General features: G+C 55.3%; 1 protein-coding gene across 1 annotated transcript in view; it reads right to left on the bottom strand.

Annotated features, from left to right (window-relative positions):
- Positions 1 to 24,749, bottom strand: part of HS1BP3 (HCLS1 binding protein 3) — a 31,466-nt gene extending 6,717 nt beyond the window's left edge. Inside the window, exons 1-6 of the mRNA XM_045447607.1 lie at positions 24,643 to 24,749; positions 19,778 to 19,943; positions 15,606 to 15,813; positions 12,924 to 13,143; positions 1,147 to 1,310; positions 160 to 274 (exon numbers count right to left, since the gene is read on the bottom strand). Coding sequence (XP_045303563.1) covers positions 160 to 274; positions 1,147 to 1,310; positions 12,924 to 13,143; positions 15,606 to 15,813; positions 19,778 to 19,943; positions 24,643 to 24,674 — 905 coding nt within the window. The 5' untranslated portion in view covers positions 24,675 to 24,749. The remainder of the gene's footprint in view (positions 1 to 159; positions 275 to 1,146; positions 1,311 to 12,923; positions 13,144 to 15,605; positions 15,814 to 19,777; positions 19,944 to 24,642) is intronic.
- Positions 24,750 to 27,992: the final 3,243 nt, after the last annotated feature.

The following is a 27,992-nucleotide window of genomic DNA, read 5'->3' as shown; positions in this document are numbered from 1 at the left end:
CCCCTGGCCGGTGCCCATTCATAGGCTCCTGCCTCTGATGAGCCAAGACTGCCTCCCTTGGAGGCCGAAGCTGGTGAGATGCTCCCACGCTGAGATGGGTCCCTGGCTCCATCCAGGTACTCTCAGAGCAGGCAGAGCACCGCTGGGGGCAGGTGGTACCTGAATAGCTCCGGGTGGGGCATGGGCCCTCCACTCCTATGGGCAGCAGGCAGCAGTAAGGGGTCACCCAGGGGGACAGCGCCGCCGAGATCAGGATCTTCAAACAACTTCAGGGCTGTGGGGAAGGCAGGAGCAGAGTGGTCAGAGGAAGTCCTGGCCCATCCTCAGCTGCCAGAGGGGGACAGGGTGGAGATGGCTGGCCCAGCCAGGAGACAGTGAGCAAGGGACAAGGCAGAGCACAGAAGAACCAGAGGAATGGGCCCAGGTGAGGGCAGGAAGGGAGCAAGGGACAGGTGCTCAGAGGCTGCCCTACAATTGTCAGGGGATGTCCGGTCTCCTGTGGGAATCCTGAGGCCAGGACTGTGTCTTTCTCATCCATGTGTTCTCAGGCTCAGCAGAGCCTGGCCCCAGTGGGTGGTCACCAAGTGCCGGCTGCATCAATGGGGAGCATCTACTCTCCACCCTGAATGAGAAGCTGGGTGTGATAAGGAAAGATCAGACCTATGGACAAATACAGAAGTTCCCAGGCCACTCGGCTTTCCCCTTTCCAGATCTGCACAGGACCCTCCCGTGGGGTCTATGCAGGCAACACAAAATCTCTCATCACAATCCAAATTGTACAGAGTCACAGCACAGCTAGGGTGGCTGTGTCTACTTTCCAGCCGGTGGCCACACCTGGCCCCGGAATGACAAAGATGCTTTTGCACCAATCACAACCCATACTTCTCAAGTGATAAAGATGACCACCCTCCTCTTCCACAGTATGAGGACAATAAACATACAGCCCTGGAATGTTCCAGGCTATGGGGACACAAAGCGCAAGGCTAGATTTCTCCAGCAGAAAATCTCCATAAGCTGAGTCTGTACCATGTTGAAACAGGACAACGAGGAGATTTCCATCATGCTCCCGTGTGGTAGGTCCAAAGCCATTGACAGAGGCTGGCTGGGTCACCGAGAGGAATGGGAACACCCAGAGGCTCTACTTACGGTCCTTGAGGGGCATGTCCTCTGCGGGGCCCTTGGGGGAGGAGAGCTTCGGAGCTGGGCCAAAGAGCCCCTCCTCAGGGTCCACCTCCTCATCAAAGATGGTGAGTCGGGGTGAGGGTTTGGGCTTCATGGCTACTTCTGGGCGTTTCTTGGGCTTCTTGGAGCTAGGGAATCAGACACAGCTCTAGGTTAGGACTTCTCATGAGAGCCCCAATGGCCAGCAGGCAGCCTGGTCAGAGGCTGGGTGAGTTTGAGCTCGTGTCAAGAAGGAACTTTCCAGTGCCCTGACAGTGGAGACGTGAGACCCTGCTACTGGAAGTGGCTGAGCCCTGTGCCCCAGGAACCACTGACGTCAGGATGTGTGGGAGGAGCAGGTGAGTGAGTGAGCCAGCAGACTGCCAGACAACTCCCAGCCCTGAAGGGCTACCCAGGACTCAGGCCTGTATGCATGGTCACAGGTGAGAGAGGCTGCTCTCCTTCTGGAGGCTGCGGGGGTCAATGCCCATAATGCTCCCAGGGGCCAGGCTCGGAGTCACTGCACAGCCCCTTGGAAAGGGGGCTGGACACAGACCTCAGGGCCTGGACCCGGGGAACAGCAGAAAGCAGCCTTGGTAAATGCTCCCTCGTTTCCTCCACACACACACGATCTGCTGGGTTGGAGGGCAGGGTGCTCAGAGGCGACCATCCACACGCTCTGGATGTGGACTTCTGGTAGAATCTCAGGCTCCAGCTGAGATGGGAGAAGCTATGAAAGCTGCAAACGCACCTGCTGGAGGCTCCCACACCCAGGACGGAGCACACCTACACGCTCAGTGCCGAGGCCCCCTCATGGTCTTGTGCTCTCGGCCCCTCAAGGTGTCCCAGGAGCAGGAAGGAGATTCGGGATAGGGTGAGGATAAGGGGCTCGGTCCTACTGCTCTTTGGGAGAAAGTGGCACAGGTCAAGGACAAGATGGAGAGCAGAGACTCAGCAGCAGGGCTGTGCCCCACGTGCCCCAGTCCCTGCTCTCTCTCCATCCTGGGCACATCCAGACAGGCTCACGTCACAGGCCACCTGGGACTCGTCTCTGCTCTGGCGCCACCCCAGGCTCTGCTTGTGGTGCTGGGCAAGGTGAAAGGGGCCTGGCCTCTTCCCTCCTCACAGCAAATACTTCCCAGAAAACTTCAGGCGTGCCATGGCACACACCTTGAAGGGCCAGTTCAGCTTTAATGACCCCTGGGAAGTGGGTACCAAAGACAGGCCATGCCCCTCGTGGCAGGCCAGCCAGAGACAGCTGTAGCCGAGACCTGCTGAGTCAGAACCCTGGGGCCAGCCCAGGAAGCTGTGTTGGAGGTTCTGTGGAGCCAGGGGCCTGTGGGCTCTGCCCCACTGCTTCCCTCAATCACCTGACAGCCACCCCTGAGCTGGCCCTGCTCCTGGATCCTGTGCCCCATCCGCACCTGACCAGGGAGGGCAGGGCTGAGGCCTTGCCACCTGTAGCACTGCCCGCAGGTCCGTCCTGCTCAGATGCTAGCAGGCCCTGAAACAGCTCCTTAGGAAAGCAAGCCCGAATCCTCCTCCAGCACACAGGCCCCCAGCGGCACAGGGGAAAGAGGCCTCCCGTGGACCAGAAACCAGAGGGAACATGGAGAGAAGGGGACTGTCTGAAGAACAAAGCAAGTGCGAGAGAACAATCGTGACTGATTACGTCTGGAGAAGCCCTGCAGATTTCAACAATTTCCCTCCTTACACCTACTTCTGGTTCTGAGAGCACAAACTAGGCCTGACTTTCCTGCTATGTTCGTTTTCCTCTCAGATTGGATGAATGTTCTTGTCTTTTCTTCCTGAAGACATTTCCGATCTTTCGCTGCCTTGAACTGAAATTAACTGAATCTGTGGCACATACGACTGTTCAGCTGGGGACCATCTGTATTCCACCCCGTTATTCCACACAGGCCATCGGTCTGTCTCCCCAACTCTCCCCAACTGTCTCCAGGGGAGACAGTGAACAAGGAGGAAATATGGAGCTTTGACAGCTGAAAGCCCCAGGGGCCTGCCCTCACTGGCTCCCAAACTTTAGTCTCTGGGACCCACAATGTGCCCGGTCCAGAGCAGACACCCAATAATACTGGCTGAGAGAATGGAAGGATGGATGGAGGGATGGATGGATGGATGGAAGCAAAGAAGGAAGGAAGGAAGGGGAAAGAGGACAAATGAATAGATGGATGGACACACTGGTGACAGTATAGCTCTTATTCAGACTTATTTCTGCCTACTCCCCCAGGAGGAGTGGAAAGAGTGAAGAGAGGTGGTTCCCAGCACCAGTCTGAGACAGAGAATATAAGCTTCACTCTTCCAGAGCTGGCAGACAGGTCAGCTGGCCTCCTCATCTGCCCTCAGCCACCCTGTAAGCAGCTCAGGCATTCACTCCGAGTGCCCTCTGTGACCCAGCACTGGCTAGACACCTCCCTTGTGCAAGATCCTGGGCAGGGCAGTTAGACCTGCCACAGTCCCCAGAAGCTCACAGCTGAAAATCGGAGATATATAAACCAATCATGACCACACAGAGCAACAGTTCCAGAACACGCAGAGCACAGAGGAAGGAGCCCACCCAGCTCAGGGGGTTCCCAGAGGAGGCGAGGCGAGGCGATGTAGATGTGGACCCAGGCAGAGGGAATGAGGCCTCCAGCTGTGGGGGGTCTGCCAGGGGCATGACTCAGGCATGACTATGAACCAGGTCCCCACGGCAGCTTGGCTCGTGATCCACGAAAACGATCAGTCTTGGCCTGGGGGAGTGCTGCAGTGTGACGAGGAGACAGGGTCAGGGAGAATGTCAGAAGGCAAAAGCGCTCCTAGAAAATGTGGACTGTGAGGTGATCAGTGGGCAGAAGGGGCGTATCCAGAATGATACCAGATTTCTGGCTTCTGGGACAGGGTCAGGAATGTCATGTGTGAGGTGAGTCTCCAAGCCGGGTTTCTTCCTTCGCTCACAGATCACGTGGGTGCGGACTCAAGCTGCACACACAGGCCGTGGCCCCCGCCCCCCACCATCCCTGCTCTGCCCCTGCTCCTCCTGCGTCCACCCGGCTGTCTGCGGGATGCACCTCCCCACTGTGCTGCGCCCGCCAGCCCTGCCTCTGCACCCACACGGTAAAGGATGCCCCGCCTGTCCTTTCACCAGTTTAGTCTCCTGTCACCAGGGATGGGGCAATGGGGCAACTGGGCCCTGAGCAGAGAGGTGTGCCATGGACAGACCTGCTCCTGCCTTCCTGGCGGGCACAAAGGAGGTCACCTAAACTTGTGCAGGCTCTGGCGCAGCACGGGTGGCGGGAGGTGGGGGGCAGGCTCCCTGGATGGGTGCAGGCATGGGGAAGCACATTCCTGTAGCATGCAGGCATGTGCATGGACAGACATCAGCTCTCCTGCACTGCGTGCCTGATGGAAGACAGATGTCCAGACCAGGCCGCACTCGGCGGGCGGACGTGGTGCAAACGTGAGATGGAGGTGGCAGACGCTGAGGCTAACGGCCCTGCTCACGTGGCTCAGGCAGTTCTGGTGACAGTGACAGACGCATGACAGTAGCCTCCCCTCTGGCCACTAAGGGGGCCCGTGTCCATGTTCCCGGATGCACCTGCCCCCCGGGCAGACCACCGATGGGCACCAGCTGCCCAGGACCTGCATCACTTGAGTTACAGGAGCATCTCCTGGACTAAACAGAAGGCCCTCCTGAAGCCAAAACTCACAGACAACATGACTTACCTTACCTTCAAAGCCAGGGTGACACTTAACCAAATAAGGAAATTAATCTCCTCTCCAGTCATACAATTTTCCTGCTTTCAAATAAAGCGTTTTTCATTTTTTAATTTTAAATTCAGTTTCTATTGCATTTAGAGAAAATTCTGAATGCCAATAAATACATTTTTGCGAAGCTTATTCCGGGACAATGCTATTTGCAGCAGCACCAGGTCTTGGGGCTTCCACAGTGGCCCAATCATCAGGGCAGTGCAGGTCACCGGGGAGAGGCTGTCACCCCACGAACCGGACAGGTGTCTCCCAGACAGGAGATTCAGGGAAACGCTGGATGGGGAATGAGCAGAGTCGGGAAAGCTGTGCTCCAGGCAGAGAACAGCCCTGTGAAAATGCTAAGGTGAAGGAGGAGAGTCTGAGGGGAAGTTGGGGCCACAGCCTAAAAGGTCTGGGGAAGATTCTGGCCTTTCTGTTCCTGGGGAGGAGCACTGGAGAGGGTGGGGGGATGCAAGGGAACCCATGTTCGGCCTCAGGCCAGTCATTTCACTTCCCTCATCTGTTTCCTTGTCTGTTAAATGGGAACGAGGAATGCTCTGGAAGCTGCGTGTGGAGCCCACGTGCAGGCTGGCCCACGGCACAGCAGAAGCCTGTGATCACAGGTGCACTTGATACTGTCCAGGGTCACGTCATGTTTCGGCCCAACAGACTTCATTCTGGGCCCTAAAAAGTAAACAGGGCCTGCCTGGTAAACACCCATCATTTGCTGTAACCCCAGAGTCACCCTCAAGGATCTGTTTCTCAACAGCCATAGCCTGACTGTCCAGGCCACTGGCCCCACCTGGCGGACCAGGACTTCAGTGACTCCCCCTCCCTTCTGGGCTTGTGCGTGAGGACATTCCTCCTTTATGCACTGGGACCAAACACTGTCCCTCACCCGCCATGGCACCCACACCACTGGCTGCACCCAGTGGAAAGCAAGGACTCAGCTCTGGCCACACCCAAAACGGCCCTGCAAGACTGAATATACAAATGGGCAGCCAGCAGAGCATAGGGAAGACGGAACTTTGTCCCACCACCTGCAGAGACCAGCCCAGGAGACCAAACCCCCAACCACCCGCCCAGCATGCAGGATGCCCCTTTTCCAGTTAGCAGCCTCCCCTGCCAACAGCCTCCAGTCGGGGCACACCTGTGCCTTCTCTTTTCCCACCAAGAATCGCTCCTACTCCCAGCGTGCCTTTGAGCCTCTGCTAAATGCAGGTCCTCGTGGTGGACCCCTCCTTTGCTATGGCCAGTTCTGAATCAAGGCCCTTGCCTGGTCTCACCTGGGCGGCCTTGGTTTATTCCCACATCCCCGACAACACCCCAAATGTTGACATGACCATTGGGACCTGGCAGTCCCTGCAACTGAGCAACCCCATCACCCCTAACACCCAACATGGAGAACGCGTGGACAAGGGTCGTGAGGCTGGCACCCTGGCACGGACTCGGTCTCAGGCTGGGGGTAATGGGTGAATTCCTGGGCCAGTGGTCAGGGGGCTGGAGCTCCCACCAGGAAGGTACATGGCTGTGTGGTCTTGGCTCCTCAGTAATATCCACGAGTAAACAGTGGATTTGCCTTCAAGTCCCTCACAGTTTAAAGGCTCTGTTTTTTGTTTTTGTTTTTTTTTAAGGTTTTATTTATTTTGAGAGACAAAGCAAGTAGGGGAGGGGCAGAGAGAAGGAGAGAGAGAGAATACCAAGCAGGTTCCGGACAGCAGGCTCCGGACTGTCAGCATGAAGCCTGACGTGTGGCTCGAACCCCCAAACCATGAGATCATGACCTGAGCCAAAACCAAGAGTCAAACACTTAAGCAACTGAGCCACCGGGGTGCCCCAAAGGCTCTGTCGTTTTAATGCTCTTACTTGGGGGCTGCCACAAGAGTTCCAGGCAGCCTGAGGCAGGGGAATGACAGGCATGAGCTCTCAAGGTTCCATCCCCAGGGAGTCAAGCAACCATTCAATTCCATCAAGGACAGCCAATCAAGCCCCTGGCTCGAGACCAAGGCTGCGGGAGGCATCCCTCTAACCTGGCTGCAGCAAGTCTGACAGGCTGTACCAGGTGACCTGGCATTGAGGTAAGTGCTGATGTTTGCGTAACACAACAGGAAGTGGAAAGGCTGCCTTTAGTTCGGCTTACACAAACCAGCACAAAGCAAATCTGAAATACTGATAATATTGTACCAGGGTAATTTCTTGTACTTCTCATTTTATTCTTCCTGTCACTGGGACTTTGTCTTTTTTTTTTTTTTTTTTTTTTAAATTTTTTTTTTTTTTCAACGTTTTTTTTTTTTTTTTTTTTTTTTTATTTATTTTTGGGACAGAGAGAGACAGAGCATGAACAGGGGAGGGGCAGAGAGAGAGGGAGACACAGAATCGGAAACAGGCTCCAGGCTCTGAGCCATCAGCCCAGAGCCCGACGCGGGGCTCGAACTCACGGACCGCGAGATCGTGACCTGGCTGAAGTCGGACGCTTAACCGACTGCGCCACCCAGGCGCCCCTGGGACTTTGTCTTTAATTTATAAAAACAGAAACTGCCCAGTGCCCTCCAGCTGGTAAAGGGGCACCTCTGGGCTTTGAACCCGGCACCGTCTGCTTCCGATTCTGCTCTGGGGTGTCCGCACATCCAGCTTTCCCAGTGGCTTTCAAACCACGCTCTAAGAGGCCCGGACCTTCTGCAGAGCCACTCAGGGCCACGTGCGAGGTGAGCTGAGGCTAAGGGGGCAGAGATCCAGTCTCCCTCTAGTCCTGTCCCAACCAGGCCAACCCTACCTCACTCTGTTTTATATATATCGAGGCTCTGTAGGAGACTTCTCTTGAACTGAAATTTTTGCTACTGAAGGAAAAAAGGGAAGCACTGTCACATGGTGCCCTCAGCCCAGACCGCGCACCGACGCGGATGGGGAAATGGACGCAGTGCTGCTCTCACGGGGGACGTGCTGCAATCGATCAGTGGGACGGCTCCAGGGTGCAGCTGGGGGTGGCTGTCACCATGCTCCTCATTGATTTTGGTTCTGGGCCAGGCCGCGGCTGAGTGCTGTCTGCTGACTGAGGTACAGGACAAGGCCCCACTGTGACCAGGAACAACTGCCCTCTGGCAGGTGGCGGGTGACAGGAGAGAAAGCCTGAGAGCTGGAAAGGGCGGGGGACTGAGGGCAGCAGGATGGACCCCTGAACTCACCCTTCTGGAAGCCCCAGCGGATGGCAGAGCCGTGGCCGGAGGGCCTGCTGCTCCTGCGTCGTTTCCTTCCCACCATATCCAAGACTGTCATCAACTTTGGTTTCTGGGGCTTCTCAAACATGAACTTCCCTGTGAATCACCTAAAGGGCTCCTTAAAGCCCAGGTCTGAGGGCGCTTCTCACAAGCTCCAGGGAGAGACTCCCAGCGGGGCCTGCTGTCCTAGAGAGGTGCCAGAACATTAAAGGGATCCCAGGCCCGTGAGTGAGGTGGCCGAGGAGAAGCAGCTTCTGAGGTACCTCACCAGGTACGACTGGGGCCACCTGCATGGCCCCTCCACAGCCCACCTTGGAGGACATCTCACTTCCAAATCTCAGAACTAGTTTCTCAGATGGAGGACTCTGCTAACCTTATTGTGGTTTATTTTGTAATTTATATGTGTATTAAATCACCACGTTGCACATCTTAGGCTCATACAATGTCATGTGCCGATTAGGTCTCAATAAAGCTGGGGCACAAATAAGTAAATCCCCAACTGGAGCAAATCTGGGGGTACCAGGCAGTGCACTAGGAGGTTTTCAAAACCACAGAGTCATCCCAGAGGAGTGACTTTATCCAAACACAAGGAGTAAAACATTTTTATACTAAGACACGTATGACTCTTCTATGAAGATAAGGCAAAATTTGTATAAATAATTATGACAAAATATGTGATTCACTCCAAAAAAAACCGTCCAGCTCCCCCACTTGAGGCCACGCCCAGTGCAGTGGGGGCTGGCTCCCCCTCCTGTGAGCAGAGAGCGGGAAGCCTGGCCTTAAGAGAAGGCATGTTCATGCAGGAACCAGCCTGTCCCTTGGGGAGCTGAGGGTCCTCAGGGACCTGGGGGTGTAGTGGGGCTCACTGGGCACTGGAGGAAGACGTGAGAGGCAGAGGACCTCTCAGATGAGCAGGGTTTAGAAAAGCAAAAACGCCTTCCCAACAGAGAGGGATTAAGTCCCTAAAGAATTCTACATAACCAAGGAGCACAACTGAGGCCCCTGGGCAGAAGCTTCCAGGGCCTTGCTCTGGGGCAGTTATCTGGGAGGAAAAACTCCATACGTGATAAACTTCCTCACTGCCTGTAACAGCAAAAACGTACGGAAACCACCACAATGCCTCAGGCAGGCCTGGCAAAGCCATGTGCGGGGCATTGACCCAACAGACTAGCACAGGATTAAGAATGTAGAAACCTATTTGCTGATCTGGAAAGACCCAGTACATATGCTGAAAAAAAAAAAAAAGAGCAAATTATAGAGCAGTGCACACAACATCACCCCATTCTGGTATTAAAAATGTATATCCAAGAGCTATACCTCCATGGCAAAAGGCCTTTTTGCTGTGTTTTCAATTTTTCTGTACTAATCTGTATTATTCAAGTTACAATTAAAAATGGTTTTAACAGAGTGTTTCCAGCAGAAGGCAGAACTATTACAGTAGAACTCCACCTTTTGCAAATGTGTGAAGTCTCTACAATAGAGTTAAACATGAAAATGACGCAGGACATGGAAAGCGACTGTGAGAGAATCCACCGTGAAAAGCACAGCATAAAAGGCATGTGTGCTGTGCATGTAGTGATGTGGGTCACGCGGGGACACAAATGCCCAAAACCCTGTGAGCAGCAGGAGAGCGGCAGAGTTGTGATGGGCTGAGTGAAAGCTCTTTCTATCTTTAAGCACTTTCTACTGGTGTAGCAAATCGTCTTTTCCCTAATCAAAATCAGGTTTAAGAGACAAAGAAAAGCCCGGGCAGTCCCTGCACGGGGCTTTGTGCTGGCGACCTCCCCCCCTTCCGGCAGCCCTGTGGTGGAGCGACAGCGCCCCACCGGGTCCAAGGCAGGAAGGACTCATGCCTGTCACCTGGAAACGTGGCTGCTCTGGAAAGCCAGGCCCAGATGGGCACTGGGGGTGGGGGTTGGTGCACATCTGGGACAGTGGGTGCCGCATCTGCAGAGGAACTGAGGGCAGGGTGGGGGATGTACATGCAAAGCGTAAGTCTCCTGCAAAAACCAGAATGCTCCCCACTAAAGGGCAGGGGGGACAGCACTGTGCAAGAGTCAACAGGCCCACCTGGGTGCCCTCGCAGAGGCCAAGGGGGAAGCCTGAGTTCAAGGTGGGGCTCTGCCACATATCTATGAGGCTCAGCCAAGTGCCTGCTCAACTCTCCTCAGTTTTCCCATCTGTGGATAATCCCAGCCCCTGCCCACCTCCCAGACTGCAGAATGACTGGAACCGAGGGACAGTGCATGCAAGGGGAGGGCACTGAGTCCTGACTCTGCCTTTTGTGGTTGCATGAATTTGGATGAGCTACTTGTCTCCAAACTTCAGCTTACACACACACACACACACACACACACACACACACACACACACACACAGAGCCTGATGCCTCTACTGGCTTCCTAGAGTACCATTTCCCAAACCAGACCCACACAGGTCCTGAGAGCAAGGTGGTGTGTCATGACCTTAAAAAAAAAACAACAACAGAAATAGAAGTATCTATTCACGAGAATGGGAATCAGTTCTTGGCATTTACCAAGCTCTCAAAAAATGTTAGTTTTTACTTTTCCTGATGGGAACAACAGAACTGACCACTGTCACACCAGTCATTAAAGGAAAAATTAGCAGGAGGTCTTATTAGACCTCTGGGATCCCTTTCAGATGCTAAGCTTTCCCAGGATTCAGAAATCAGCACCCCCCACCCCTGCCACCCCGGAGTGCAGAGCTGGGGACAGTGCTGGGGGCGGGGGGGGGGGGGGCGAGGGGGTGGTCCCAGATGGCTGACACATCTCCCGACAATCTGCTACTGAAATAAGTAGAAAATTCAGGGCGGCCCTTGCCAACCCCAAAGAGCATTTTCCTACCCAAAAAAGGAGCCGCTTGGCTAAGCATGACCCTCAGCCAAAGGCTGGCGCAAACCACTGAAGTCCTTCTCCGTTTTGCTTTACGTGTGGTTACTCAGAACAACAGAGAGCATGAGTTCAAACAAAGCCTTATCTTTACCAAAATAAAGCCCAAGAAGGGCCTGCAGGTTGTGCAAGGCTGATAAGGAGTGCCTATTACAAACTGTTCCCCAAATAACCTCACTGCCTCTTCCACAGGGCCGCTGATCCTTCATCCAGGTCAAGGTGGCCATAGAGGGCCAGGGGGACCTGACTCCTGGACACCAAGGCGCTGCCCGACTTCCGGCTCTGGTGCTGTGTCTCCCAGAGCACCAGATCTTTCCCAAGAGTGAACCCTTGTCCCCTGTAGGCTGGTCTCACGGGGGCCCTGCAGCCACCCCTCTTGTGTGTGCCCAGCCTCACATCCCCTCCAGGAGAGGAAAGCTGGCGGATGGCGGGCAGAGTTTTCTGGACCGTGATTTCCATGTCATTTAAGTGGAACTTGCCCCTCTCTAATTTCTGGAACAGGACCTGCGAGACGGGCCTCCCTCGTCTGTTGGCTGAACTTCAATCTCTCACCAGGGCAGAGGGAGTGTCGCTGCGGGTCTGCGGCTGGCTCTGCGGAGGTGTTGGGGCAGCAAGCTGGCACCATGAGAAGGGCGGTCGCCACAAGAGCCCTAAAGAGAGGTGCCGGCAGTGCTCTATTTTCACTGCAGGAAACTGACAAGGGTAAACTGCCAGGGATACACGCTGGCAAGTGGCAGAGCCAGGATTCAAGCCCAAGCAGTCTAGTCCACACCACAGTCCGGGGCCCTGAACTGGATTTGAATCCCAGTACCATTATTTACCAGCTGTCTGGCCTTGTGCATGGCACTCGGCCTCTGCGGGCTTCTGTTTCTTTAATCTGTAAAATGTCCCATTTTACAGCATCTGCTTGCAGGCAGGGCATCAATGAGGCACAGTATGTGAAGTGCAAAGTACAAAGCCCCGTGTGTGGTAGGTGCTCAGAAACACCTAGGAGTTCCCACCTTGCTTCTCGCAGGTTTGGGCCAAGCAGCGGTGAGGGCCCTCGAGTGGCTGAGTCTGTCTGCTTGGGAGGCCCTTCCCACACACCTCAGCCTGTGCCCATCAGACAGGCCTTGGGAACAGATGTCTCTCTGGGCTTATCCTGCCTGTGGTCCCCTACTCCCAGCACAGGGTGGTCCTGCAGTGGGGGCTTGGGAGCAGCTCAGTGACTGGCTAAGGCAGTCAGAGGGCCAGGAAAGGAGAAGGAATCAGATGACAGAATCAGGACACTAAGGGACCACCAAGACTGCAGCTGGCTTACCTCTTCTTCTCCAGCCAGCGTACGTGTATATGCACCTGTGTGCATGTATGTGCATGTAAAGGGGACACAGCTGACTGGCTAGGGGACCCCAGGGCTCACTCTACCTTCTTCATCACACAGTCAGCACCCTGAGGGTTATCAGTCTCCTCCACCCATGTAACTCACAGGCCTTACAACCGCCTTGGGGGAGGCAGGGCCAAGGTAAACACCCCTGCTTTAAGAACAACGAAACGCAGCCCAGGGAGCTCCAATCACATGCCACAAGTCACAGGCTATCAGTGGTGACCTGGGTGGAGACCCGGGGGCTCTTGGGCTGCTGAGGTGGGGTGTCAGGGGTCGGGACTCCCAAGACTCAGTGCGGAGCTGGAGATCAGGGGCCCGCCCTGGGGCCAGGGAGAAGGCAATGCCTGAGCCTAGCTCTAAGAATAGGCATGTCGAGAGTGAGTAGAGAGCCAGTTCTCTGAGCACCCCAGGTACATGGGGTGATGATCCAGAGAGACAGGTTTTCTCAGACTCTCGGGACAGAGGACGAGAAGAGCCATCACCAGGAACAAGCCAGAAGGAGGGCCCATCTAGGATGGGGAGACCTACCGCATGATGCCCAGAGGGTCCAGTGCCTCTTCCTCTTCCTCCTCAGAGGATTTCCCTGCATCCTGACCCTGCAGGCCTGGGATGGGTAGACCCTCATCCTCCGCTTGGTCCTGCTGCTTGAAGAAGTCAAAAGCCTCCCCGTCGTCCCGGGCCTGGTTGTGTGCCTCTAGGACAGAGACATCTCTGCTGGTGAGGTCCGCAGCCCCCGGGGATCTGGTGCCTGTGGAAGGAGACAGAAGAGGGTACCTGACACCCATGGCAGAGAATGAAGAGGCATCGCATCACACCCAAGCTTCTGTGCCAGGACCTGAGCTGGGGGCTTCCTACAGCACCCTGGGACCAGGGTTGTGGGTCTGAGTGGATAAGGGGCAGCCTGGGCTCTGAGCCCCTGCTGCAGCCTGTCAGGGGTGACGCACCCCAGCGAAGCCTAGAGTGGAGTGGTTACAGGGAGGAGCCGAGGAACAGGTTGGCATCACAGTGGCGGCCGAACCTGCAAGCCTGGGCTAAGGGCCGGACAAGCCAGCCAGCGTGCATTTGCGGGGTGTATCAGGGAGCTCCGTAATCCAGTGAAGATCTGCTCCAAGGGTCTGGGCACTTAGACTATGAGCCCAAGGAGTGCACAGTGAGCTTGCAGAAGATTTAGCACAAACTGTTAACGGTTCCGTTACAAACTGGCTTACATCAGCGCTTCTCAAAGCATCCACTGACGGATGTCCATGATGTGGTAACAAGGAAAGGGAGAGCAAGCATCCGGAAACTTCCATAGCAGCTTGACACTGTCACGACATCCAAGCATGGGATTTTTGTTATTTGTGAAAATATCTGTCTGTGACAGATTGGGAATATAAGAGCTAGTCCTTCCCCACAGATGGATTGAGAAATGGGTTTAGACCACATGTTCATCTATACCTAAACAGCCACTGAGCGGTAGATCTTTGAAAGCAGTTCCTTCTTAAAAAACATCATTCTTAAGTAACGAACTTACAGAACGCATGGCACGTATGGTATGAATACGTATACAAGAGTAATATGTGTTACTGTAATAAGTAAAACTAAGCAGTAATGATACACTGCCTTATGTTATGCTTTGCTATTGATTTATTAGGACAAACGTGAAAATACCATTCAAAATGTCACGAACCTTCAATGTCATGTAACAGGCATCATGTAAAAAGCATTTTACAGGTAGGGGCGCCTGGGTGGCTCAGTTGGTTAAGCCTCTGACTTAGGCTCACGTCATGATCTCACAGTTTGTGGGTTTGAGCCCCGCGTCGGGCTCTGTGCTAACAGCTCAGAGCCGGGAGCCTGCTTTGGATTTTGTGTCTCCCTCTCTCTCTACCCATCCCTTGCTCATGCTCTGTCTCTCTCTCTAAAAAACAACAAATAAACATTAAGAAAAATTTTTTTAAAAAAGCATTTTTCAAGTATGGATTTATTTACATATTGTAAAAATCTCATGCGAGAGATCCTGTTTGCACCTGCACTTTACAGATGAAGAAACTGAGGCACAGAAAGGCTAGGAAAGTCAGACCACCTTATCCTGCTTCTCCATAACAGAGGGGGCCAGGAGATCGGGAGTTCCCCCCAATTATGGATCAGCTGGAGTCCCCATCTCACAGTCAACACAGACCATTGGGAGGCAAACAGGTTGTGATCTCATAGCAAACAACCCGGGGCCCACAAGCCCATGTAGGGGGGGATGGAAAAGGAGAGGAGAAACCTGGGCTCTGCAGCCTTACCCCGTCCCAGCCTTCTGTGCATTCACTGGTTTTGCTTTTATTCCTCACCCCTTAATTTTTTTTTGGGGGGGTGTATTTGCTATTTGTTAATTGTCTTCTGAAAACCTCCCATCTGTCTTGTGAAGCTTAGAGACCACGGTCATTAGGAAGAGTTAAACAGAATGGTCCAAAGAGGGGAGAAAGTCAGGGGGAGAGTCCAGCACCTCCTGATGGGACCTCTCCCCACCCAGGGGTGCACAGGCACTTCATCTGCCTTGGACAGCAAGCCTGGACGGCGCCTGGGTGTACCGAGTGGGAAGGAAAACGTCAGCCACCCTTGTACAGCACTTTCTGCACAGCAGGCTCTGTTCTACATGCTTACACGCATGAGCTCACTGGATTCTCATGCCACCTGGCTGCCAGGCATTGTCCCATCTGACAGCTAAGGAAACTCGAAGGGGAAGGAGGTGGCTGAGGACACACACTACAAGGGTTTGAAGTCCCTGCTACTGGGCCAGTGTGGGCTGAGCCTCCACCTGTAGCCATACCCAAAACACATCTGTGGGGGGCAAGCTGAGGGAGATGTCCCCAGGGACCAGGTCCCCAGGCCTGGCTGGCAGGAGGCAAAATGGGGTGTGTGTGTTGGGGACGGGGTGGAGCTCTGGGGATGCCAGGAGGGGCATGGCACCAGGGGCATGGGCCTCTGGTGGAATCAGACTACAGAGAACACCCTGTATGAGCCCCATCTGGCACCCAGGCAGTCAGTCCTCAAAGACCAGGTGCCAGCCTCTCCCTGCCCACCACCACGGCCGGGCAGCGGCTAAGGCCCACCTGCCTCAACAGCCTGGCTGAAGCTTCCTGACTGCAGGCAGCAGCTGTGGACCCATACTGGCCCAGCCAGGGGAGTGAGGCCTAGTTCTGGAACAGGGGAGACCTCAGGGGTTTGGGACAGAGCCTCAGGTACCTAAGAATTCTAGCAGCTCTGGGCTTCCTGCCAACTCGGCGTCCTTTGAGACACAGCGCAGAATCTCATTGAACAGGACTCTCCTTTCCCGGATGTCAGACTCCCCAACGAACAGGACCTTCCTGGGGAGTGGGGGAAGGCTGGCCGCGGGGTAATGACTGCTCAGTTTCTGGTAGAACTCCTCGATCTCGCTGTACTTTTTGGAGACCTGGAATGAGAGGGGCATGTGGTTTCCTGAGTACTCTCCCCCTTGCCCCAACCAGACAGCCCAGAGGCTGGGCTGTTTGGAGAGCCTGTCCCCAGGACAGGTGCCTTGGGGCACCTCTGACCCTCCACCCATCATCCTTCCTCAGCTCCATTCTCAACACCCCTAATCAGTACTAGGCTCAATTATGAAAGTCTGAGTAGCCAGAGAGAAGATACAGCCATGGTGGATTCCAGGCACTGTCACAGGTCCAGGTAGAGACATTTGGCACAGGGACCCTGGCCCGGCCCACAGGTGACCAAGGAGGCCGGCTGCCTCCATTCTGGGTCTTCAGCATACTAGTGGGGTGACCTCATGGTTTGGCCAGCTGTTAGGTCATCTTCCGACAACCACATGAGTCACCTTTTCTCAGCACAGATCTCTGGATCATATTCCCGCGTGCAAGCAGCACCCTTCTAGGTGGAACCATCCCTACAGGGCTCCAGTGGAGAAGAACCGGATATTACAAGGTTGTTTCTCAGCCCTGCTGTCAGCCAGAACCCCAATGCACACTGGGACCTCGGGGGAGCAGGTCGGCAGGTGGTCCCAGGCCACCAGAGTCACCCTGACACTCAGTTCCCAGCTGAGTTCACATTCTATGAGGCCACCTCTGCATGATCTCTGCCCCACAAGGCTCAGGCCCTGCACGGAGGGAGCAGCCGCGGCACAGTGGGTCAGACGCATTGTCGCAGTCTGTGCAACCCAGCGGGGGTGCTCAAAGAGTCACCTGCTCTGACCACACACCCACCCATCAATCGCCCAGCATCCTCCCATGTCTTGGACTCTGTATGCTGGGCCTGGCTCCCCAGCTCCTCTGACGGAGCACTGAGCATAAAAACAGAGATAGATCCACCTCTGCTCCCGGGCCAGGGCCAAACCTGCAGCACAGCACTGAATGCTGGTGTGGCTGAGGACGCTGGGGGTGTCTGGAGGTGCTGACATGAGACCTGGCGATCCCGGTGCACAGCTGTGTTGGAGCTCACGGCCCTGGCTAACTACAGCTGTCACCAGAACCCCCAGCCTGTGAAGGTTTCACATGCCAGCAGGTGGCTGGAGCACTGGAGGAATTTAGTCCCCCAGCCCCCTTCTCCACCTTCCCCCCGCCAATGGGGAGTTCCCTGGGCCAGGCGGCTGCAGCCTGCAGTTGTCAACTGGATCTGGAGCTGGCTCCAGAGCTGGATCTGGCTCTGGAGCTGTCCTGAGAACAGCCCTCAAGGAAAAAAGTAAGAGGATCCTTTCAGGAAAGAGATGTAGGTTCTAACCCCTGGGTCCTGAGAACAGTGACTCGGCCCAATCAGGGAAGCTGTGACCCTGAGGATTGAGCGCCCTCTGCTGGCCTGACAGCCCCACGCGGGTCTGGCCCTTGGACCCAGCAGGAGTGGAATGGGGTCCTGGAAGCTTCAGGTTTCCCGAGCACTGATAGCGTGAGAGGCCAGGAAGTTTTAAGTCAGGGGTGCCCCCCCCGCCCAACCAGGACCCACATTCATCAGTGTTCCAAAGCAAGGGCTTCTCAAGCAGCTTCCTGAACAGCTGGGAGAAGAGGCTCGGGGAGAGGCCATGGGTGCGGAGATGCGAGCGGCTGTTCACCTGGGGCCCCCACGGGCAGGGTGCACAGCACTGCTACCCTGAGCCTCTCCGGGGGAGGCGTGTGTGCTCGTACCGCCAGCACACGTGGGCGCCGCTAAACAGCAAGCACACCCAGTGTCCCTTTTTGGGGGCTGTTTTACTTTCTGATGAGCAGTTAAATTCATGTTTTTATTGCGACGTGTATCCTTTTCGGGAATAGAATGCAAAATGCTCCCCCCTCCTTTTTTTTAAGCTAAATCATGAACCTTCAGAGGTTTCGTGGGGGATAAATGCATTCTCCTCTGCCCTCGCAGGTGGTTCAAAATGTGTGAGAAGCCCCTGCACGCATGGCCATCCATACACGCACTTAACACCCTTTGCAGTTCTCACTGGCCACAAAAGACTGGCACTGGGGTGATGCACGGGGGTGTAAAGATGTCTCCACTATGGCCTCGCACATAAGGATGGCCCTCTGTGCAGGACTCACACCTGCCGGGATGCTCCTCCAGGGCTCCCCGGATGTTGCTTCTCTCTTATGCCCAAAGACACGCACCTCAGATATTCTCTTCTACTCCCAGCCCTGAAAACGTGTGTGTTCAGCTCCACGGTGGGTCAAGTCAGATGATCAGGAGTTGCAAAACCCCAGCACTCAGAGCCAAGCAGAACCAGATCCAGCACCCGAGATTAGACCTTGATTCTCCCTAAACGTCATCGATTTAAGTGGGCGCCTGGCTGGCTCAGTCGGTTAAGCGTCCGATTCTTGGTTTCGGCTCAGGTCATGATCTCACGGTTTGTGAGTTTGAGCTCCGCAACGGGCTCGGCGTTGACAGTGCGGGGCCTGCTTGGGATTCTCTCTCCCTCCCTCTCTACCCCTTCCCTGGTCTTGCTCTCTCTCTCAAAATAAATAAATAAACTTTTTTTTTTTTTAATTTTTTTTTTTTTCAACGTTTATTTATTTTTGGGACAGAGAGAGACAGAACATGAACGGGGGAGGGGCAGAGAGAGAGGGAGACACAGAATCGGAAACAGGCTCCAGGCTCTGAGCCATCAGCCCAGAGCCCGACGCGGGGCTCGAACTCACGGACCGCGAGATCGTGACCTGGCTGAAGTCGGACGCTTAACCGACTGCGCCACCCAGGCGCCCCAATAAATAAATAAACTTTTAAAAAAAGGTCAATTTAAGGAGCAAATGAAAGACATCGTGCTCTTTTCGATGCTTCCCATGTGTTAAATATCCTGTAAAGACCGTGCCATTCATTTTTCTCTCTTAGAAGGTGATGTCTCTTCTAATAGGTCACCAGAGCTAGGTAATTCGTGGTTTTCCTTTCTGTCCTGGCTGCCAGGAGATTCAGAACTAAATATGTGCAAACCTGTAGCTGTTGATCCTGTCTGTACCACAGGACTCTGGCTCATTTTACCTTTAATTAAAAGCTCTCTCTCCCCTTAGCTCCTGTGACTCCACGATGCCCCCTTCTCTTCCCTTGGCCTCAGAGGCTCCTCCTTCTCCGTGACTATCCCTGAGCTGCCTGTGTGTCTGGGGCTTCCTCCTAAACCCTTCCCTTTGCCCAGTCCCTCACTCCAGCCTCATGTGTCTGTGGGACACTTCAGACTCCACACATCCCCCTTAGACCCGCCCCTCCGCCGGTGCTCTACAGTTGGTGCAGTCAGCCAGCAAATGATATGCATGTTACTTTGGAAATACTGTATTTTACAACTCTCTCCCTCCCTCTCCCACCAACTCCTGCTGGCCTGCCTCCAGCACTCCCCTGGGGCATCACTGGACTCGTGACTGGGCCCCCTGCCTCCTGCCCGGTTCCTTCCAATCCAACTCCACTCCCCACCAGATGGGCCAGCGAGTCACTCCCCTACTTCAAAGTCCTCCTTGGCTGCAAGACAAGTCAGGCTCCCCACATGCCCTCTGTGACCTGGATCCTGCCCGTCGTCACCCTCATCTTCTACTTCATCCAGGATGACACTGAACTGCGCACAGTTCCCCACACACAACACCCTGTGTCCAACCTCCGTGCCTTTGCTTACGCCCCGCCCTCTGCCTGGGATTCCCTTCTCCTGTATAGCTCTATGGGCTCGCTCCTCACCTCCAGAAATCCTCCAGAACATTTCCCAAGGGTGGGCCAGGTGCTGCTCCTCTGCACACCTACAGCTCCGTGCGCTCCTGTCATGGCCTGCACCTGTCTCTTTACCAGTCTGTCTCCCCTCCGACCATAAGCACCTGAATCGCTCTTGTGCCCTTACCACCCAGCACGCTCTGGCTAGAGAAGCGCCTGCTCCCTGATGCTCCTCACATCTGTGCACCTGGCCCCCGGGCCCCCTCAGGAGCACCCTGGCAGAGCCCCCAGCTCACCAAGAACTGGACAACATCCTCGGGCCTGTGCTTAGCCGACTTGAACGCAGCCAGCCGGGTTACCACCAGGATCTGGTACTCCACGTGGCCTGACATCATCTTGCCCCGCACCTCCTGGTGCTGGGGCACGGTCAGGTCGAGGCCTGTGTGGACATTCTGAACTCGCCTGCCAAAGGGAAAGAAGGCAAAGGAAGCTCAGGTTCAAGTCAGCAGGCTTCTCGAGTGAAATGCAGACAGGACCTCGCGGTGGCCCTGCAGGCCTGGGGTACGAGGTTCCTCTGCTGGCTGTCCTCAGCGGTCACTGCTTTAGGCCACCTGGCCCACCACACACCGGCCTCTCACGGGGCCTGGCTCGTGAGCCCCAGGCCTGGGCCCTGCCCTTGGGCTGCTCCCGGACAAGGAGCTGTCCCCAGCAGGAAAACAAGTGGGAGCGGAGGAGATGTGGCTCATGGAAAATCACCAGTGGGAAGGTGTGCTAACACACTCAGTTCATGTGCCTCTGAAGGATGGAGGGGATGCATGCGGGGGCAGTATCCCCACCAAGGAAAGTGCCCGGCTATCTGCACACAGTGCAAGAATGACTACTGCCAGGAACTTGGGCAGAGACACATCTCTTCAGCTACCTGGGGGGAGGTGGGGGGCAACCTGGCTACTACAGAACCTGTCTAGCAGGGGGAGGTTGGAGAGGGCGCTGAGTGCAGGGCACAAGGCACTGAGAAGACCGCTGTACAAGGTTGTGAGAGGGTGCTTGGCCAAACATCTTGCAGAATCTGTAAATGCTACACAAACATACTGAATTGTATGGGGTGCCAACAAGTCACGAGACATTTTCTCTGAAGTGAGAAAAAACAATAAGGATGTCCTCATCCTCCGTAAGGGTCTGATGCAGACCCATGCAGGCAAATACACATCATGCAAACACCTACGACAGGACCCCTCCTCATCAACGTTGAGACCTACTATGTGCTGGGCAGGACTTCCAGAACACGAGCAAAGGGACGCTCTGAGGAGGGCGCTTCTGGGCTAACACTGTACCAGGGCAAGGCCCTCTCCCTCTCTGGCCTAATGTCCCAACACATCAAAGACACTCTCCCCCAGGGCTCCTTCCACCTCCATGCTAGCACACGACACTGTCACCATGGTGATGCCGTCTGTCACCCACCAGAGAGGACAAGTGCGTATGAAGAGCATACATGCACTGACCACACACCCCCGCACACACACATTTTCATGTGACACAAGGCACATGGTAATGAGCGCAAATCAATTAGGAAGGCCCAGGCGAGCCCAAACGTACCCCTGTGAGATGGAAAAACACACCTAACATATCAGCCTTTCTCCTTTTGCCAGTAATCACACGAGCGCGCTTGGCCTGATGCTGAGTACAGGCCGTGCTGCTCCCGGCTTTGAACACGGTGTCCACGGTGCTCCAGTTACTAGCGCGGGAGCGCAGAGCGGACTAAACATGAGCCTGGTGGCAGCCCGCACTGCTGCAGGCTCTGCACGCTCTACGGACCTTACCTAAGTCACTCCCGCTCTGGCAGCTCTACAAAGGGACACAACCATTTCCCCGAGAGGGAACCAGGCACGACAAAGGGAGTCCAGGTCTCAGCAGGTCAGAGGGGGAGCCAGGGTGTCCTCCCAGGCAGTTGCCCCAGAGCCCAGTGGAGGGCGGCAGCAATTGGGATCATTATGCTACAGAGCATAGGTGGGAGTGCAGAGGAGGGGGGCCTCTTGGCGGAGGAAAGAAGGCGTGAAGGAACCCTGGCCTCTCTGCTGAGAGGCACCTTCTATCGCCAGCGGGGCTCACTCTCTCCCTCTTAGTACCGCACACCTCCCAGTTCTTTGACCACATCGGGACTTGTAGTCCACAGTCCCACTGCCTTCCACTGATGCTCCTGTTCCTGTCACACCTCCTCAGCTAGGAGGTCCTGGTGAACCACGGTTTCTGGCCTCCATTCCCCTGCTCCATCCCGAAGTCTCCAGTTCTCTGCCTCCTTTGTCCTGGTGCCCAGCAGCTGCACGGGACTGGGATAAACACACAGAGGTGCTGCCTGGTCCCACCTGAAATTCACCGCCACAACCTGCAAGCCACAGCCTAGGCCTGGCACCCCTCCCTTGGTCTAGACTTAGGCTTCTCAAAGTGTGGTCCCTGCCACATTGGTGTCACCTGGAAAATTAGGCCACTGAATCAGAAACCCCGGTGGGAGGGGGATACCAATAATCTTCGTGTTGACAACTCCTCCGGGTAACTCTGATGCCCTGAGCCTGACTCACTCACTCTCCCACCCACCCTAGACGGCAGGCAAACTTTTGCCATAAAGGGCCAGGTAGTAAACATTTTAGGCTTTGCAGGACATATGGTCTCTGTCACAACTACTCAACTCTGTCATGTGGCGTGACAGCAGCCAGACAATACATAAACTTTATTACAAAGGCAAGAGGTGGGCATGATTTGGCTCACGGGTACAGTCTGCCCACCTATGCTTTAGACCAAGCTTTTCAAACCACAAGTGCATCTAAGTCGCCTGGGGAAGCTGCCAGTATGCACATCAGGTCTGGGGTGGGACCCGAGAGTCTGCGTTTCCAGCCAGCTCCCAGGTGATGCTAATGCTTCTCAGCTGCTCCTGAGACCCGCTGAGCAGCAAGATATGGCGTCTAAGCCGCCTCTCTCAACAAACCCCCAGTAAACCCCCAGTACCTGTTCTCGCGTGACACCCCTGCTTCTTGGTTCACTGAGAAGGGCAGCAATCGCAGAAATCCCCAAGCCTCCCCCTCACAACTGGCCTGCGTCCCACTGGGGACAAACTGGCCGGCTCCTACCTGAGGCCATCACCTACTCAAGGCAGGCTCATGTAAGTCTTCCCCCTCCCCCTGCCTTCTCCTTCTCCCTCCCCCTCCTCCGGCTCTCTCTCCCCTGAGCACACTATCCCCTTGCTCCCAAGCCCACAGTGCCTTACCGCCTCACCCAACACTCCCCCAGGCCCACTCCACTCCAGCCATGCTGGCCTGCTCGCTAGTGCCCAAGCACCGTCTGCCCCAGGACATTGGCTCTGCTGTCCTCTCTGCTTGGTACAGTCTTGCTCAAGATAGCATCACGGCTCTCTCCCTCACAGAGCTTGTCAGGATCTGCCCAACTGCCACTCTATCAGAACAACACTCCTGGACAAAACGGCACACCAATAAACCACTCACTCCTCCTCTTTTTCCCCTACCGTTTTATTTTCCTTCATACCATTTATCATCCCTGACACATCATCCATTTACCTCCTGTCCAGCTTTCCCCACTAAAGCTCCATGAGATGGGCTTCATTTGGGTGACTGCTGTACCCTAGAATCTGAACCAGTACTTGGCAAAGAGTGGCTATGCAATAAGTAGCTGGTGGGTGAATGCAGGTGCGAACCCGAGCGGTGGGGGGCTGCAATGGAAAGCTGAGTTGGGGCCCAACCGTGAAGAGCCTGCCTGATGGCCGGTCTCAAGCCTTTGGAATTACCCTGTGGACAGCTCCTCAGGTTTGCCAGCACCTGCCAGCAGGACGGAGTGAGCACTACCCGACTGGCCGTCATCACCAGCACGTGAGACCATGAGCAAGCCCCGTCCGGGCTGGGGCAGGGAGGGAAGCCACCTACCTACCCCCTTCCCAAGCACCCAGCACCAAAGTCACACTCCATCTGCGTGTGGCTGAGCGGGCGTCCGTTGCTGGCCCTACTCATACCTGCCAATCTCAAACCTCCTTTTTGCAGAAAATAAAGCAGGCTCAGGGACAGGTGACTTATGTAGGACCAGGTAAACCTCTGCTGCCAACCAAGACACAACCTGTCACTTCACTGCATCATGCAGAGGACACCAAGCAGGTCCTGGCATCAGGGTTTGCTTACAGAATTACGTTTTCTAGACCTCAAGCCACAGAGAAGTTCAGGTCACAGCGGGAAAGATAACAGCTGGGCTAGGCAATACATTTATTTAGGCAATAAACTGTCGTCTTCGACCAAGATTTTGTGTAGGGGGAACAAGAGCGGTGTATCAGTGAGTCAGTCACTCTGCGGAAGAGTAAAAGCGTGTGCACCCCAGGCCTTCCAGGATCCACCTTGCCCTGGGTCCTCCCGGTCTGGGTCAGGGTGGGCCCACACTGCACCTTCTGCCTCTGGGGCCTTTGCTGTCACTTGCTCTTCTCCCGAGCTACCTCGTGAGCAGCTGCCACCTCGTCTCTCCCCTCCACCTGGTTCGCTCCTACTCTCCCTGCGGGACGGGACGCGCACTGCCGAGCAGTCTGGGTTCAGCCCTTGCGCCGTGTTCCTATGGCAACCTGCACCTACTCCCCACACCATCGCTCCCCGTCCCGGCTTGGTCCCGCTTCGCACCCCACCCCCCCCACCCGCCGCAGGTCCGTGTTCATTCCGTCTCCCCTGCAGGGCCGGCCTTTTCTAATTCACCCGCATCCCCAGGGCCGCGCACCGGGCCGGCACAGAGTGAGCACTGAAAGGAGGTATAAACTAGATTTTCAGGCGAAAAAGAAAATGAACGCACGTCTGCAGAGAAGGGCAGAGGAGACCCCCTCTCTGCCCGCCTGCGGGACTAGCCAATCCCGGCCTTCCACTGGGTCTTGGGCCAGTTCGTCACCCTTTCAAGGGCCTCAGTTTTCCCCATCTGTAAAACGGGGATACTCAATGCGCCCACCGCTCCTGCAGGACGGTGGGGTGGTCCACCCCAGAGAACCTGCAGGGCCGCAGGGAAGGCCGGGCCGCGGGCCCAAGGGGTCGGCCGCCTCCGCCTGCTTCTCCGACTGGGCGCATCGGGCTCGTTCGCGCGCACCCGGAGACGACGCTGCCCAAGACGCGGCGCGGGGCACGGGGGTCTGGCTCACCTGGAGGTGACGAGCACCGCCGGAGACTGCATGACCGCGGCGGTTCCAGGCGGGGCGCACGGTCACGGGACCCGCTGGCGCCGGCGTCGCCGCGTCCCCGCCCCGCGCGCTCGGCCCGCCCCGGCTCCGGCCCCGGCCCCGGCCCCGGCCCGCCCCCTGGTGGCCACCAAACTCGACCTGCGGTCGCCGAGAATTTCCAGCCTTTCTGGAACTTTGGGTGCTGACTGAGCACTGACCGCGGGAGGCCTGGGTCCACCTGGGCTACGCCCCCTGTCCCCCACCCCACCCGCCGTGCCCCCCACGCCCCCCGCACCCCGTGCCCGAACCAGTATCCTGAGCCAACGCAGTGGCCAGAAGGCACGCAAGGAAAAACAGAGGAGGCCCGTCAGTAACCCGAAGGCACCCGTTTCACCCTTAGGAGTGCCCAGTGTCCGGGTTCAGAAGGTAAATAACCTGGCTCCTCTGCCTTGGGGAGAGTGTTGGGAAACAACGCAACCAGTGGTCATGGCCCTGGGGACCATGGCTCAGAGGGTCAAATGAGGTAACTTTACAACCCAGTGAACAAGATCAATTAGACCCATTTGTGGGGTGTTATCTGAAGAAGCAGCAGCCACTCCAAGGCCTTCCAGGGCCTTCTCAACAAGAGCTTCTCAAAGCTCTTTCCTGTCCCCTGCGAAAGAGGTGTTGTTCTGACCTAGTCCCACTCCATGGAAGACTTGGTGAGACCCCTGCAAATAGGCTCTGGACTATCACACAGGGGGATGAGGTCCAGCCCAGCTCAGCACAGCAAGGATGAAGCGGGGGTGGCCAAGGGTCTGCGTGAGGGTCAGGGATGGAAAATTACTGGAGGAGACAGCAAGGGTAGGGGGTTTCTTGCTAAACGGGGATTCTTGCAGAAGGCAGGCCAAGGCCTAAGACATCAAAGGCGGAGGTGGAGAACTTGATCAGATATGGAGGTGATCAGATATCCCAGGTGGGGGCATTGTGTGTCAACTGACTTAACAGGATTCTTGCTAAGACTGGGCCATCCATCCCCCAAACTGAAGGGGGAGAGTGGGGTCAAGGGCAAGGCTGATTGGAAAAGAACGATCCGAGGAGCCTAAAGTTTGGTCAAGGAGCCAGTCATTGTCACCCTAAAGTTTTCCCCTCGTAGAGCTGTTAAAACTCTCCCTCCCTTCTGTGTGCAGACCCCCCTCTCCAGGTACCCTCCCTTCCTAATGACACCCCTCTCCCACAATGCTTCCCACCCTCTGGGAAGAGGAGAGGAGGCTTCTGTTTGACTGCATTTTCCTAAAGAACCAGCTTCCCTTCCCCACCCCCACCATCCAGTACTCCTATCAACAAGTTCTGTAGACACCTGTAAAGCTCTTAGGCCAGGGTGGGCAGATAGTGACATTAGTCAATGTGTTTTGTGCTGCTCTAATGTTGAGAAATGAAAAAAACAGGATTCTGCTTGGTTTCTGCCAGCAGTCAGAATCCATCACAAAACTACTCTGCTTTCTCTCATGGCCTTTTCATGCATTCGTTCCTTTACCCTCCCTCCCTTCCTTCCTTCCTTCCTTCCTTCCTTCCTTCCTTCCTTCCTTCCTTCCTTTTTCTTCCCTCCTTCCTTCCTCCCTCCCTTTCTCCCTCTCCCTCTCTCTTTTTCTTTCTCTCTTGCTCTCTTTTCCTTCCTTCCTTCCTTCCTTCCTTCCTTCCTTCCTTCCTTCCTTCCTTTTTCTTTCTCCCTCCTTCCCTCTCTCTTTTCCTTTCTTTCTCTCTCTCTCCCTCCTTCCCTTTCTTTTCTTTCTTTTCTTTTCTTTTCTTTTCTTTTCTTTCCTTCTCTCTCTCTCTCTCTCTCTCTCTCTCTCTCTCTCCTGAGCTGGGCCTCCATTCTGGGCCCTGTGGAGGCTCAAGCTGCTCAGTGGACAGGATGCTCAGCCCTGTGGGGGGGCAGGGTGCAGCCCCTGATGTTGGGGTCATGGATACGAAGCTGCTGAAGCCTCCTGGGGCTGAGCCTGCATTAAGCCTGTGGAGAAGACAGCCCAGGAGGATCTCGGGTAGCACTTACTTCCCAAGCACAGGTGGGGGTTGTGCCCCCCCGTTGTCGCTGCAGCTGGCAGCTTGCCAGTCACCAATGCCTTGCAGCTAGTGAAACTCAGCCCTGGCCCAGGGTTCCTAAGTGCACACCACCAGGGATGTGGCGCTCATGGTGCCTGCCAAGAATATGACTGGTCCCCCACGATAGAGCGACCCCGTCCCTGAGAGCAATCCCATTTTCTGTCTCTCTGGGTCCTGCTCACCCCTATGTAGCTCCAGTGGATAATTGTATACAATGCACGGAATGTGGGATCTAAATCTGATATTTTCTGCTTCCTGCCCGACTCAAGGAGCCCCCTCCATGGCTGAAGCTGCAGTAATGCAAACCACATTGCAGAGGATCTTATAATTTCCCTTTGCACTGCCCTGGGGGAATGCTCCAGGCGTCAGTCTCCCCTCCCCGTCGTTCCCCAACCCCAGGGCCCCAGGGGCAGTGCAGTTCACAGCTCACAGGGAGTCAGATCTGAGCTCTGGCCGCACCATGCACGGACCTTGTTCCCGGTGGGGCAGATCCTCTGGGGTTCTGACTTGTCTCTGTCCTCTGGGGATCTGACTTGGCTCTGTCCTCTAAAGCAATGCTATAGCACTCTAGGGGTCTAGGCGTCCCAAGTGGAGCAAGGCTACCACTGCCCTGGTTATTCAGCAAGCACTCCCAGGCACAGCTCTGGGCCTGTGACCCTGCCAGGATGCAAGAGACACAGGCTTCCTTGGTGGGACTCACACATCACTCAGGAACACTTGGAAAGGTCAACATGGATGCAGGCCCAAGATACACAGGGAAGGGCACATAACTAACTCAGCCTGGCGTTGGAGCAGACAAGGAATTCTTCCAAGAGGAGGCCATGACAGACCTGGGTCATGAAAATGTTATCTCTGAAGCCTTGGGTTTTCTCATTGGTGAAATACGAGTAATGGAAACCTTTAATTCAAAGTACTGCTGGGAATGACTTCAGATTAAATATGACAGGAATGAGAGGAAGTGTATGGGAAGCACTGTAGATTAGCTACCCAAAGCCATTCACAACCCCTTCCTCTTTAAATTTTACTGCCATGGAGCCTGGAAAGGTAAAACACTCATGGCTCCAGCCTCCCCTGCAGTTAGAAGGACGCATGTGACAATTCTGGCCATGTATACAGAAGTCCCTGTGGACAGTTTACCTCTCTAGGAGAAAACTCTTTGTTTCTTCCCTGTCTTCTGCCTGGAAAGGGTATGTAATGCTGGAGAGGCAGCAGCCATCTTGTGACTATGAGGCACAAGCTTGAATTTGGGG

This window comes from Leopardus geoffroyi, chromosome A3 (assembly GCF_018350155.1).
Source record: "Leopardus geoffroyi isolate Oge1 chromosome A3, O.geoffroyi_Oge1_pat1.0, whole genome shotgun sequence".
In the NCBI taxonomy this organism is placed as follows: domain Eukaryota; kingdom Metazoa; phylum Chordata; class Mammalia; order Carnivora; family Felidae; genus Leopardus; species Leopardus geoffroyi.
Note: the sequence above shows the minus strand (reverse complement) of the source record. Positions and strands in the feature narration are given on the sequence as shown.